Source organism: Elephas maximus, chromosome 3, assembly GCF_024166365.1.
Source record: "Elephas maximus indicus isolate mEleMax1 chromosome 3, mEleMax1 primary haplotype, whole genome shotgun sequence".
NCBI lineage: Eukaryota > Metazoa > Chordata > Mammalia > Proboscidea > Elephantidae > Elephas > Elephas maximus.
Genome location: NC_064821.1, coordinates 76,385,766 through 76,401,172, shown reverse-complemented (window position 1 = coordinate 76,401,172; position 15,407 = coordinate 76,385,766). Strand labels below are relative to the sequence as shown.

The window sequence follows — 15,407 nt, the reverse complement described above, 5'->3', positions numbered from 1 at the left end:
TATACCCAATTTTCCAACCAGAAATCTAGCAGTAGTCCCAAGTTCCTTTTTTCTCCAAACTCCCACAGCCTATCACCAAACTGGACCAAATTTACCTTCTAAAATACATCTTGAATCTATTTTCCTATTATACATAATTTCTGCTTCCCCACTCTCAACTTCCCTCCCCCACCCCAAATCAATGGATTCTTTTTTGGTAAACAGATAACTAAAATCCAAAATGACAGTATAGAAGGTTGAGCATTTAGATTTAAAGAATTTTATTTTATAATTCTTGAGGAACCATATGAGCCTTTTGGTTGCTCAGCCCCAAGGTCTCTTTTCAAAGGACAGACTGACTCCCTGTGTTCTTCTTTTTTCCTTGACAGATGCCAACTTACCTCTGGGGACTGCCACCTTTGATTCTATATCCTTTTGAATGCTTTCTTTTCCTGCCATTCTACCTTGGCTGAAGAGTGCAAGTCCCCGGGTCTCCTGGATTCCTCTTCCTTGATCATCCCCAATACTAACACATACTGTTTTTAAAAACGGTTTTATAACTAATTATTATGGAGGGCAGGAGGAAATAACAAATGTGGAGACATTATAGTTCTTACAAGAGTAACTGCAGGTCTATACTGTTATTCTGAGTTAGTATATGAAAGAACCAAGAGATTCCGTCATCATTTTTTATTTCTCAGGTTGGGACTCAACTACCCCCCCACCCCCACTGCCATCTTTAACTCAGCTTTTACTGAAAGTTCCCATCCTAAGACAGAAATTAAATAAGCCTAAAGATGCCACTAGGGCCCTGGTGGCACTGTGGTTGAGAGCTATGGTGAGCTTCGGCTGTGTCATGGATTGAATCGTGTCCACCAAAAGTATGTGTTAACTTGGTTAGGCTATGACTCCCAGCATTTTGTGGTTGTCCTCCATTTTTCCTAGTATCTGCCTATGGTTGATGAGGCAAGACTGAGTTATGTTAAATAGGATTAGGGTGGGATGTAACACCCTTACCAGGTCACATCCCTGATCCAATGTAAAGGGAGTTTCCCCAGAGTGTGGCCTGCATCATCTTTTATCTTATAAGAAATAAAAGGAAAGAGAAGTGAACAGAGAGATGCCACCAAGAAAGCAACACTGGGAGCAGAGTGCATCATTTGGACCTGAGGTTCCTGCATGGAGAAGCACCTAGTCCTGGGGAAGACTGATGACAAGGACCTTCCTTCGGAGCTGACAGAGAGAAAGCCTTTCCCTGGAGATGATGCCCTGAATTCGAACTTCTAGCCTACCAGGCTGTGAGGGAATAAACTCCTGTTTGTTGAAGCCATCCACTTGTGGTATTTCTGTTATAGCAGCACTTGATGACTAAGACAGACTGCTAACCAAAAATGCTGGCAGTATGAATCCCTCAGCCACTCACTGGAACCCCCATGGGGCAGTTCTACTCTGTCCTATAGGGTTGCTATGAGTTGGAATTGACTCAACCACAACAGGTCTGTTTTTTTAAAAAGATGAATAAGAGAGAGAATAAGAGACAGAGAATAAAGTAAAACTTGTATACTAACCCTGCTTCACATTAATCTTTTTAATTTGTCCCCAGCATGCTTATTCTCATACGGTTCTCCTTCTGCAAAAGTCATTTCTGTCTATTCAAATCCTACTCATCTTCTAAAGGATCTCACCTCTAGATTGTATCAGATTGGCAAGATTTACAAATAAGACTGATAAATCCAGCCATAACTGAGTAACCTTATCATATTAAACCCTCCCACCAAAAACAATTACGAAATTAAGGGACTTTACCCCTGAGGTCACCACTCATTTGTCAGTTTGACATAGTACTATAGTGGCTTGCATGTCGCTGTGATGATGGAAGCTATGCCACCGGTATTTTAAATACCAGCAGGGTCATCTGTGGTGGACAGTTTTCAGTGGAGCTTCCAGCCTAAGATGGACTAGGAAGGGCCTGGCAATCTACTTCCAAAAATTAGCCAATGAAAGCCTTATGCACAGAAACAGAACACTGTCTGATAGAGTGCCAGAAAATGAGCCCCTCAGGTTGGAAGGTGCTCAAAATATGACTGGGAAAGAGCAGCCTCCTCAAAGCAGAGTCAACCTTAATGATGTGAGTGGAGTAAAGCCTCCAGGAACTTCATTTGCTAACGGGCAACTCAAAATGAGAAGTAACAGCTGCAAACATCCATTCACGGAATGTATGAAGTATGAGTCAAGGGAAATTGGAATTCGTCAAAAATTAAATGGAACACTTGAAGACTAATATCCTAGCAGTTAGTGAGCTGAAGTAGACTGGTATCAGCCATTTTGAATCCAACAATCATACGATCTATATGCCAGAAACAACAAATTTAAGAGGCTAGGCATTGCATTCATCATTGAAAAGAATATTTTGAAATCAGTAATAGGTTAACGGCCATATACCTACAAGGAAGACCAGTAAATGGGACTATTATTCAAATTTATGCACCAACCACGAGTATCAAAAATGGAAAAATTGAGGATTTTTACGACCTACTGTGGTATGAAATTGATCGAACATGCAATCAAGGTACATGGATGATTACTGGTGATTAGAGAGTTGGAAACGAAGAAAGAATAGTAGTTGGGAAACATGGCTTCAGTGTCAGAAACAATGCTGGAGATCACATGATAGAATTCTGCAACACTAATGACTTATTCATTGGAAATACCTTTTTCAACAACACAGTCAATGATTATACACTTGGACTTCACTGGATGGATTACACCGGGAATCAAATCAACTACATCTGTGAAGGGAAAAATAGAGAAGCTCAATATCATCAGTCAAGACAAAGCCAGACCAATTACTCACGTGCAAATTCAAGCTGAAGCTGAAGAAAACCAAAGCATGTCCATGAGCCAAAGTATAACCTTGAAGACATTCTGCCTGAATTTAGAGACCACCTCAAAAATAGATTTGATGCAATGAATACTAATAACTGAAGACAAGAAGAGTTATGGGAAGACATCATACATGTAAAAAGTAAAGGGCCATTACAAAGAAAAGAAGGAAAAGACCAAAGTGGATGTCAGCAGAGACTCTAAAAATTGCTTTTAAGTGCAGAGTAGCCAAGGTGAATAGAAAAAATCATGAAGTAAAAGAGTTGAATGAAAGTTTTCAAAGGGCAGCTTGAGATGACAAGGTAAAGTATGATAATGAAATGTGCAAAGACCTAGAGTCAGAAAACCAAAAGGGAAGAATATGCTCAACATTTCTCAAGCGGAAAGAACTGATAAAAAAAAAATTCAAGTCTTGTGTTGCAATACTGAAGGATTTTAGGGGCAAAAAATTGAATGACACAGAAAGTATGAAAAAAAGCTGGAAGGAATACACAGAGCCACTGTACAAAAAGAATAGGTTGACCTTCAACCACTTCACGAGGAAGCATATGATCAAGACCTGAAGGACTTACTAATGGTGGTAAAAGATTATAGCTTTCACTACGGATTGCATCTGAACGTGAAGAAAGTGAAAATCCTCACAACTGGATAAGTAAACAACGTCATAATAAATGAGTAACAAACTGAAGTTGTCAATGATTTCATTCTACTTAGATCAACGATCAACATCCATGGAAGCAATAGTCAAGAAATCAAACGAGTGGGGACCATGGTCTTGGGGAACATCTAGCTCAACTGGCATAACATAGTTTATAAAGAAAACGTTTTACATTCTGCTTTGGTGAGTAGCATCTGGGGTCTTAAAAAGCTTATGAGCAGCCATCTGAGATACTCCACTGGTCTCACCCCACTAGGAGCAAGGGAGAATGAAGAAAACTAAAGACACAAGGGAAAGATTAGTCCACAGGACTAAGGGACCACAATTACCACAGCCTCCACCAGACTGAGTCCAGTACAACTAGATGGTGCCTGGCTACCACCACCGACTGCTCTGACAGGGAACACAATAGAGGGTCCCAGACAAAGTTGGAGAAAAATGTAGAACAAAATTCTAACTCACAAAAAAAGACCAGACTTACTGGCCTGACAGGGACAGGAGAAACCCCAAGAATATGGCCCCCAGAAACCCTTTTAGCTCAGTAATGAAGTCACTCCTGAGGTTCACCCTTCAGCCAAAGATTAGACAGGCCCATAAAACAAAACAAGACTAAAGGTGCACACAAGCCCAGGGGTAAGGACTACAAGGCAGGAGCTGACAGGAAAGCTGGTGATTGGGAACTCAAGGTCGAGAAGGGAGAGTGTTGACATGTCGTGGGGTTGGTAACCAATGTCAGAAACCAACATGTGTACTAACTGTTTAATGAGAAGCTAGTTTGTTCTGTAAACCTTCATCTAAAGTACAATAATAAAATAAAAATTAAAGCAAAAAAAGAAATCAAACAATGTATTGCATTGGGCAAATCTGCTGCAAAAGACCTCTTCAAAGTTTTAAAAAGCAAAGATATCACTTTGATGACTAAGGCGCACCTGACCCAAGCCATAGTCTTTTTGCCTCGTATGCATGCGAAAGCCGGACAATGAAAAAGGAAGACAGGTGAAGAATTGATATATTTGAAAGAAGTTTCCTGAATAAACCGAATGCTTCAAAGGCCAGAGTAGCAGGGGCAGGGGTTTGGGGACCACGGTTTCAAGGGACATCTAGGTCAATTGGCATAATAAAATCTATTAAGAAAACATTCTGCATCTCACTTTGGTGAGTGGCTTCTGGGGTCCTAAACGCTAACAAGCGGCCATCTAAGATGAATCAATTGGTTTCAACCTACCTGAAGCAAAGGAGAATGAAGAACACCAAAGACATACAAGGTAATTATGAGCCCAAGAGACAGAAAGGGCCACATAAATCAGAGACTACATCAGCCTGAGACCAGAAGAACTAGATGGCATCCAGCTACAACCAATGACTGCCCTGACAGGGAACACAACAGAGAACCCCTGAAGGAGCAGGAGAGGAGCGGGATGCAGACTTCAAATTCTCATAAGAAGACCAGACTTAATGGTCTGAGACTAGAAGGACGGCAGAGGTCAGGGTACCCAGACCTTCTATTAGCCCAAGACTGGAACCATTCCCAAAGCCAACTCTTCAGACAGGGAGTGGACTAGACTATAAGATAGAAAATGATACTGGTGAAGAGTGAGCTTCTTGGCTCAAGTAGACACATGAGACTATGTGGACAGGTCCTTTATGGAGGGGAGATGAGAAGGCAGAGGGGGACAGAAGCTGGCTGAATGGACATGGGAATACAGGGTGGAGAGAAGGAGTATGCTGTCCCATTAAGGGGAGAGCAACTAGGAGTATATAGCAAGGTGTATATAAATTTCTGTACGAGAGACTGACTTGATTTGTAAACTTTCACTTAAAGCACAATAAAAATTAAAAAAAAAAAAAAAGAATTGAGGTACTTGAACTGTGGTGTTGATGAAAAATATACAATATACCATCAACTGCGAAAAAGGCAAGCTAATCAGTTTTAGAAGAAATACAATCAGAACGTTCCTTACAAGACAGTATGGCAAAACTTTGGCTCACTTACTTTGGTCATCAGGAAAGACCAACTGCTAGAAAAGGACATCATGTTTGGTAAAATAGAGAGTCACTGAAAATGAGGGAAACCTTCCATGAGATGGCCTGACACAACAGTCAAAGCAACAGACCCAAACACAGCAACAATCATGAAGATGGTGTGTGACCAGGCAATATTTCATTCTGTTATCCATGAGTCAGAGCCAACTTGAAGGCACCTAACAACAACAATAACAACCCTGAAGGCACTTTCCAGGACACAGTGGTGGAAAAACAGAGGCCAAGCAGAAGACAGCAGTTTACTAGGCTAAGATGACAGAGTAAGGGGTTCTGGGATACCAAAGTAACTGGAACTCAAGTGGCACATCTCGGAAAGCAGGAAATTGCGAGAAAAATGAATCCCAAAATTTGCATACTATTCTCTCTCCCCAAGTCATTGGTTGGCTTCTAAACTGCACATCTGCAGAAAGAAACTCCAAAAAACCTAGTAGACCACTCTGACCAGAATCACAATAGAAGGTCTCAGTTAGAATGGGAAAAAAATGCAGAACGAAATTCAAATTCAGACCAGATTTATTGGTCCGAGAAAGACTGGAGGAACCCCCGTGGACTACGGCCATTAGACACCCTTCTAACTTAGAGATGAAGCCATTCCCGGAGATCACCTTTCAGCCAATTGACAGACAGGCCTATTAAAAAAAAAACAATAATACCCATGAGGAAAGTGCTCCTTAGAACAATCATCTATATGAGACCAAAAGGGCAACATGTGCCCAAAAGCAAAGATGAGAAGGCAGGAAGGGACAGGAAAACTGGATGAATGGAAATGGGCAACTCAGCGTGGGGTAATGGGGAGAGTGCTGACACATTGGGGGGATTGTAACAAATGTCACCGAACAATTTGTGTATAAATTATTGAATGGGAAACTAATTTGCTCTGTAAATCTTCACCTAAATCACACACACAAAAAACAAAACCAATAAAGGAAACCCTATTCCTAAATGAAATTATAACCAGTGGTACAGTAGGATTTACAACATATATTTTTGGGGGACACGTGTTAAATTTACCAAATAGTACACTTTCAGTATGTGGTATACTGTACATCGATTTACCTGAATAAAGCTTCTTTTTAAAAATCCTCCCCCAAAAAGAAAAAAAAAAAAAAAAACAGCAGCTGAGAGCTTAAGAGATTTTAGTAACTATGCAGCGCTAAGAAGAGAGATGTTGAAATATAAGCCCAGCAAAGGTAGAGGGACCTTAGTAAAGGCTTGGACTTTCAGTTGAGACTCCAGGAGGGCCATGTCTTAGGAGTAAGGACCATACCCCAGGAGAAAATTACTTAATACAGCCCTTCCGGCCAGTCTTTGTAACTCCCACCAAATGACTGGGTAAGGACTATGCAAATAAGGTGCTTGTGGTCCACCAAGGAGACTGGATAGCTTGCTAATAATGTAAATAAGATGCCTGGCACACTTGTGGGGGTGGGACCATGCAAACAAGGTATATGGAACCCTAACGAGGGAACTGGTCATTCTGTCATCCTGTTAGGCTTAAAAGAGCAGTCAGTTCCTGAGCAGAGGGGACCTGATTACCACAAAGAAGAGACAGGAGCAGAGTGCATCCGTCGGAACTGGGATCCCTGTGTTGAAACCCTCTAGACCCAGAAGACAGTGAGAGCCGTAACCTTGAAGATGGCAAGATGGTAAGAAGCAGTGGCAGAGAAGTGGTAGCAGCAGAGGCAGCAGAACCAGGTGACCAGCAGGAGGCAGTGTGGTGGACTTCCCGGCCCACAGAGTGAGGAAGCTGAGTACCTTCAGGCAGGAGGCCTGCTGGAGGAGTAGGGCGCCTCCGGGTACTTAGTGGAGTTGGGTTTGCCAAACTACAGAACTAGAGCTGAGTGCCTTCGGGCTGAGGCTTACTGGCAGAGTGGGGTGTCTTGGGCACTCATCGGCAGAGCTAAAAGAGCTTTGTAACATTTGGCTGAGCAGGGCAGAGGCCAGGCAGGCCCAAGAGGCCTCTATAGGACCAAGGGCTAGACAGAGGCCTGCCTGCGACACAGCTAAGAGGCTGTCCTGATTGAAGTACTGTACCTTGAGTGTTCCTGAACCTGTTACCTCTGTAATAAATATCATAACTATGAGTATGGTCTGTGAGTTCTTTGTGGATACTGCATGAAATATCGAACCCAGCAGAGAAGTAAAGAGTGCTGTGGGAGGGGCAGTTGGTGTCAGAATTGGTAAGAAGGGCTGGCAAGAGGAGGTATGTCTGACTTCCGCTTTACAGGAATCAGCCTTGGGCTGTAGATGCTGATAATTACTCTCCCCCTCGTTAAGTTAAAGGAGGCTGCATGCCTCCCCCACCATACCATTTTTATAGGAAAAAAAAAGACAGTATCTTCATGATTTTGGGATGGACAAAGATTTTCTAAACAGCACACAAAAAGCACTAACCATAGAAGGAAATGTTAATAAGCTGGACTTCATTAAAATTAAAAAGTTTCATTCATAAAAAACTACCTTAGAAGAATGAGAAGGCAAGCAACACATTATGTTAAAAATTAAATATTAAGTATTAATACATATATCCCACAAGGACTTGTATCCAGAATATAGAAATCCTACAAATCAATAAGACACACAGTCCAATTTTAATAAGTAGACAAAAAACTTGAATAAATACTTCACAAAGAGGATATTCAAATGGTCAATAAACATATGAGTACTAAAGGAAAAATACAAATAAAAACCATAATATGATACTACTATTAAAAAAAACAAAACCCAAACCAGTTGCTATTGAGTCAATTCCAACTCATGGTAACCCCATGTGTGCAGAATAGAATGCTACTCCACAGGGTTTTAAAGATTGTGGCCTCCCAGAAGCAGATTTCCAGGCCTTTTGTCTGAGTCACTTCTGGGTGGGTTTGAATTGCCAACTCTTCAGTTAGAAGTCGAGTGCGTAACCATTTGTGTCACCTAGGGATTTCTATGATACTAATGCCCTACCAAAACGGCTAAAATTAAAAGGCCCAACAATATCAAGTGTTTGTGAGGTTGTACAGCAACTGGGACTCTCATACGTTTCTAGTGGAAATGTAAATCGATACAACCATTTTGAAAGACTGTTTGGTATTATCCTCTAAAGGTGAACATATGCATGACTCAGAAATTTCACTCCTGGATATATACCTGATGAGTTCTTATGTTTACTAAAAGACAAGAATGTTCATAGCAACATTATTTGTAAGAGCCAAAACCCGAAAACCAAATATCTATTAATAGTAGAATGGATATATAAATTGTGGTATATTCATACAATGGAATACCATACAGCAATGAAAAAGAATTCACTAACACTACACGACCACATGGATGAATCTCAGATAAAACGAACAAAAGAAGTCATTCACTGTATGCTTCCATCTATGGATGAAGATTAAGAACTGGCACAACTAATACATGATGATGGAGGTCAGAGAGGGAGGTATTTACTGAGAAGAGATATAAGGAAGCTTTCTGGGGTGCCAGAAATGTTCTGTATCTTGATCTTGATGGTGGTCACATGGACATATGCATACATAAATATTCATAAAGCTATATACTCAAGATTTATGCAATTGACATATTTACATACCTCAATAAAAAGAAAAATATATTTTAAAAAGACTGCTAATATATCAACAGTGGCAAGGATCTGGCAACATGAGCACTTCTATGCATACCCTGTTGGTTGGAATATAAATTGTTTCAGTCTTTCTGAGTAGCAATCTGGTACATCTATCAAAAGTCCCTCGCTGGTGCAAACAGTTAACACATGGTTGTCAGTTGAAAGGTTGGCGGTTTGAGTCCACCCAGAAGTGCCTTGGAAGAAAGCCCTGGCAATCTACTTCCAAAAAATAAGACAATGGCAACACTATGAAGCACAGTTCTACTCTGATACACACAGGGTTGCCACGAGTTGGAATCAACTCAGCTGCAACTAGTTTGGTTTTGGTTATCAAATTTTTAAATGTGGGCACTTTGACTAGGCACTTCTGGAAATCTAATATACAGATGTACTTGCAAATGTACGTAATGAAGTGTATGTGTTTCCTGCAGCACTGTTTACCTGTGAGACGTTCTAAAACCTAAATGTTCATCAACAAAGAGTGGTTAAACAAATTTGGGTATATCTATATTATAGAAAACTATGCTGTTGTTTGATTTAGAATATATTGCCCTGGAGGGACATCATACTATATTGTTAACTGGGAAAAGCAATAGTTGGTCCTATTTATATAAGAAAAAACTATACATGTAATAAATTATATCAGTAGAAGGTCTCTTAACTGATCTTCACTTAACAAATTCACTGTGTTAACCAAAAAGAAACAGTTGTTTCACTGAAAACTAAACTGAATGCTTGGAAAAGACTCAATAACAAGAACTACTTTAAAAAATACTAAGAATTATAGGTAAAACAATTTTAAAAGGCTGGGAAAAAAAATCATAAAACTCCTAAATAAATTTTTACTTTAAATGTTCTGCAATGTTCTTACTTTGCCTTTAAAGAAACTAAAATTGAACATTTTAAACAATCTGTTACCGGTTTAGTTTATGTAAGACAAAAAATTAGTAACTGTAATCACAGATTCACACTCTAAGAAAGTGCCTTGAACATATACATAAGATTGGCAAATGAACATATACTTCTAGTTCATCAATCCACTACCAGTCATGATTATGTCTACATTTGACAAGAAGGGGAGAGGATTAACGCAAAAGATTTAACAAGAGTTAGGTACGAAGGAGCATTAGAAGAATAGTAAACAAGTCATAAATTAAGACCATGTCTCAAGCTGGGAGGTTGAGGGCTAGCAAATTCCCATCATCCTTTAAAGCTCAAATGTCACATCTCCAAAGCACTCTCTAACTTCTCTACTCATTCTCACTCTCAAGCAGAAATTGTTTTAATTGTCTGGGTTCCCACTGCTTCTCAGACCTTTGTTAGAGCTACTGTTGCTTTGCATTATAGCAACTTCTTAATATAATAAACTTTGCATAGATTGATTTCAGTTGAGTTCTGCAAGTTCTTTTACTGGCTTGACAGGGAGGCTGGAGGCAGGAGGCTGAACACTTTTAAACAAAACTAAAATGTCCATGCCTAATTCTTAGGCAATGGGGAGCCACCATTTATGAAGTGCTGGGGCTCGGGGGTTACAAAAATAAATAAGATGTCGTCCGATCCTCATACTGCTCTCCCTAGCAGAGTATAGTAAGTGCAAGAATCTAAGTATTTACAAGGTACAAAGCAGCAATGAGGCAGGGGAGGATGATCAAAGAAGTCTTCTGGAAGGTGAAATCTGAGCTAGGTTTTAGTGTCTAGCAAGCATTGCCACCGCCCATCAGTTTGTTGTATGGTGGTGGCTTGCATGTTGCTATGACGGTGGAAGCTATGCCACTGGTATTTCACATAACAGCAGGATCACCCAGGATGGACAGGTTTCAACAGAGCTTCCAGATTAAGACAGACTAGGAAGATAGGTCCGGCAATCTACTTCTGAAAATTAGCCAATGAAAACCTGATGGATGACAACAGAACATTTGCTTCTCCTGTTTTGGATACATCATCAGGAGGGATCAATCACTGGAGGAGGACGTCATGTTTGGTGAAGTAGAGGGCCAACGAGGGCGAGTGGAGACCTTCAGTGAGATGGAGAGGCACAGTGGTCACAATGATGGACTCAAACATCTCAGTGACTGTGAGGACGACACAGCCCCAGGCATCATTTCATTCTGGTGTGTATGGGATCACTATGAGTTGGAGTCGACTTGATGGCCGCTAACAAGAAGAAGCAAGCATTGATAGGGGATACTGCAGCATAGGAACAATATAAATAAAAGCACAAATATGAGGGAAATAAAGTGTAGGATTACTGTTGAAGATAAAATGCAAGGGTCACAGTGGAAGGAGATGATGTTGGAAAAGCAGACATAGATTAGGAAGTTCCTTGAACACAACCCCAAAGACCTAGAACTTAATCTTGTAAGTCAGTAGCTCTCAAACTGTGCTTTTGAGGTTCAGCAAATGTTTCATTTTTAAAATAAAAATTTACTTAAAAAACACAAAAACTAATAAAAGCATGAGATACACTTAACTGTGTTATATACCAAAGGTTAAGTTTTTAGAGACCCTTCCAAAATATTAACTTGTTGTGAAAAACACAGACCTTCAGAAAACAGCTTCTATTACCATCTGGTGAATACAGGTAAATTCCTGGTAGTGTGGCACTGAGTAGCAAGAAAGGCCTGGCTATCTACTTCTGAAAAATCAGCCAGTGAAAACCCTACGGATCATAGCAGTCCATTCTGTCGTGCATGGGGTCACCATGAGTAAAGGGCTGACTCTGTGGCAACTAATGAAGAGGTGGCACTGATTTGAAGGTTACAGCTTTGCACTGATCCTTTTTGGATTCTAACTTGTATACGTTCTAAAACCCTAGAAGTAAATTCACTATTTTAGCAAATGCATCTATCTACTCCTTTAATGCTCTTACTTCAACCTAAGAGTTAAATGGGCGAAGTGGAAATGCCTAACAATGTGGAGTCCTGATGCTGGAAAGGCTAAATGCCGTTCTTGTTATAAATTTGGGGGCTGTCTTATGTATTTGTGAAGAGGAATACAAGCTACTAACTCTTAAAGCAAAAATTCACCACTCCTCTCCTTCGGGATCAGCTTAAGCGAAAAACATCCTGAGACTACATTCTGAGAAACCTGATAAAGTTACTGTTGGCAAGCACTAAAGCAAACAAACAAAATAAACAAACCCGTTGCCGTTGATTGAATTCCGACTCATGGCGACCCTACAGGACAGAGAACTGCTCCATAGTTTCCAAAGAGCACCTGGTGCATTTGAACTGCTGACCTGTTCGTTAGCAGCCACAACACTTAACCACTATGCCACCAGGGTTTCGTTGCAAGCACTAGTCCACGCAAATTAAGATATTCGCAATTCTGTACACTAAAGCAAAACAATGAAACAAAGTGTGATTTCGAGACTGATAAAGACTGCGCCACCATCTAATCCCAATTTTAAGTCCGAATTCATGGAGTCAAATTTATCAAATTATAATATTCTTTCATAGTAATTCTCTAATCTCTTTTAGCTGAGATCCCGTGTACGATTCCATGTGCAAGAGGAGTTCCATGATTTTTTTTTTGTTTGTTTGAAAAAACACTGCTTAATGAAGGAGAGCTACGAGGCAGCAGAGAGACCAAAGGCTGAAAGCCCAGTTGCGACGCCGTCACAGCAGGCGGCGCGAAATGCTGGACGTGAAGGCAACGAGCCCGATTCTTTGCAGGCAAGGTTAAAGGAGACCATAAACACAATCCAGGTCCGGGCCTGGCCCGGCGGTCCCGACCAGCACACGGCGGAGTCCGCGCTCAGGCCCGGTGCCTAGAACCCTGGCCCAACCCCGGCGCTTCAGCCTCCCTCCGACAGGCCAAACTCTCCGCCCCTCTCCGGTAAGGCACGGTGGTTGGACAGGAATAAAAACCGATCCCAAGGCCGTATACGGAGGCTTACTAATTTCTCTTAGGGACGTTCGCCGCGTGAGACTTCTCAAAAGAACTTCGACACAGCCTTTGCGCGCCACTGACGCGAAACGACCCCGCCCCATTCCCGTCGTGCTCTACGGCTGAGCATGCGCAGCGCAGCCGGCCCGGTGTGGTCCCTTCTCCCTGCCTTGGGAAAGGAAGGGCGACCTTGGGGATAGAAAGGCAGGTGGGAGAGGGGGAGGGGGACAGACTGTGGTGTCGGGTGGACCTGTACCTTGCATCCCCACAGCTTACCATTGAAGTCATTTCTAGATTGCAGCCAAACTTGATCCTTAAAGTCGGGAGTGATCGGCGCTTCGATTTCCTCTACAACTTCACTAGCCGTGTGACCCGGAGCAGTTTGGCCACTTCTGTAAATCCGTTTAGTAAATCCCAATTTCTTCATCCTTGACATAGAGATTGGAAACGCTGGTGGTGGTTGCTAACCAAAAGGTTGGCAGTTCGAATCCACCAAGCACTGCTTGGAAACTGTGGGGCAGTTCTACTCTGTCCTATTGGGTCGCTATGAGTCGGAATCCACTCCACCGCAACGGGTTTTTTGGTTTTGACGTGGAGATCATTACAGTGTCATAGGATTGTGGAGATTAAAGAGGCAGTGCTAGGAAAGGGCCAGGTACAGAGTAAATTCCCAGTAAAAAGAATTATGTGCAGGGTAGAGAGCGGGGTGCAGGCTGTTTCCATTTTTGGAAGCTTTCTTTGGAAGCTTTCAGCATATTAAACTTAAAACAATCCCAGATCAGTGTTGCAAAAATCATGGTATGTTTTAAATGCCTATATTTAACAAATTAACACTTTCAACGCCTAAAAAAGAACAGGATAAAATAATTGTGCTATTTCCAAAATCATATTTAAAAAAATTCATATTAGGATTATAAAAGGTGTATAAAGCTATACGATGAATTTATTGCAATCTTATCACTGACCATAACTTCTTTTTTTTTTTTTTTTATTGTGGTAGGTATACTTGTAATAAATCACTTGCCATTTCAGCGTTTTTCACATGTACATTTCAGTGACATCAGGGTTGACAATAACTTCATAAGGAGAAATTATCAAAATGTAAATTTGAAGCTCTTTGTGAATGTGAGGTTCAGGTCAAAAGCACCTAGTGATCCCTGCTGCTATGACCCCTAAGTAGCCTCTGTCATTAATCTTAAATTCAGATCCTTTGGTGACTTTGAATACTAGAATAGTAACTGAAGTTAATTTCTAACAGTTATACTTACCTTCCAACATTCATAATAATCTATTCTTTTACACTGTTAGAATTGGAAGGTAACCCCCACCCCAAAAAAAAACCTGTTGCCGTTGAGTCGATTCCGACTCACAGCAACCCTATAGGACAGAGTAAAACTGCCCATAGACAGGTGCGGACTGGCACCCTAATGCATCTGTTTTACCAAAGGGGAAAGAGGACCAGAGGGCAAAGGTAATTTACCCCAAGTCACACAATGACTCAGTAGCTGGGATTAGACTAGAATCCAAAAATGAATTCTGGTCCAGTGGGCCTCCAAAGGCAAGTGATATCATCATCATTAACTTCTTGGGACTTGAAAAATGGAGGATTCATGATATCAGAAAAACTGTGAGGATATGTGATAATTTCAAGAAATTGTAGTACTTCAGCCTCCCTCCCTGATACAGCTGAAAATTTGGCCTGAAGTTTCAGGCAGTAGACCAGGATGTAGGTCACAAATTCTGAGTCTTTCTTGCCCTGAAGCCTCAACAGTTTACAGAGGTTGAGATACTAAAGACAGATAGGGTGGAGAGCTCTGGGAGATAGGGGAATCTTCTTTTCAATCCTGTTCTTCATAGCTCGGTTAGAGAAAATTACCTTGATGGTATGATGGTTTAGGTATGAAGGGAAGAAACAAGAAAACAAGAAACTGGAGCTGGAGGGCATTTCCCAACCTCTGAAAAATTCACTTGGGAATGTGTAGCACAGGGGTAACTTTTGTAACACCAGGAGCATGCAGGAACTAGGAATGTACCGGTAAGTTAAATCAGAGTTAGGTGTAAGAGTGTGGGGTGTTGGGGACTGCAATTGGGCTTAAAGGGGCAATTGCTACTGTTAAAAATAATATTAATCAAGTAATAGAAATTGATGGAAGATTAATATATGATTTGCAAATCGGGGTAACATTTTGACTAGAGAATCAAAAAAGTTCCAATGAAGAAGGACCTTTCACAAATTTTTATATTCCATTTCATAGCTAATAATTATACATTGCCATGGAAATACGGTCAGAACAGTGTTTACATAATAAAATACCCTAAAACACAGCTTCTTGTCTGACCTTGGAG

At 41.0% G+C, this 15,407-nt stretch overlaps 1 protein-coding gene across 4 annotated transcripts in view; it reads right to left on the bottom strand.

The window, feature by feature from the left end:
• The window catches only part of ZMYM1 (zinc finger MYM-type containing 1), a 32,919-nt gene extending 19,238 nt beyond the window's left edge, over positions 1-13,681 (bottom strand). The window contains exons 1-2 of one of the 4 annotated variants that reach the window (XM_049878719.1): positions 13,072-13,107; positions 12,314-12,507 (exon numbers count right to left, since the gene is read on the bottom strand). Coding sequence is in view for 1 of the 4 variants with exons in the window: in XM_049878715.1 (XP_049734672.1) it covers positions 13,338-13,497 (160 nt within the window). In the remaining 3 variants the exon portion in view is untranslated. Of the gene's footprint in view, positions 1-12,313; positions 13,147-13,337 lie in introns of those variants that run through there. The other 3 variants (XM_049878715.1, XM_049878717.1, XM_049878718.1) reach the window with 3 other exon arrangements.
• Positions 13,682-15,407: the final 1,726 nt, after the last annotated feature.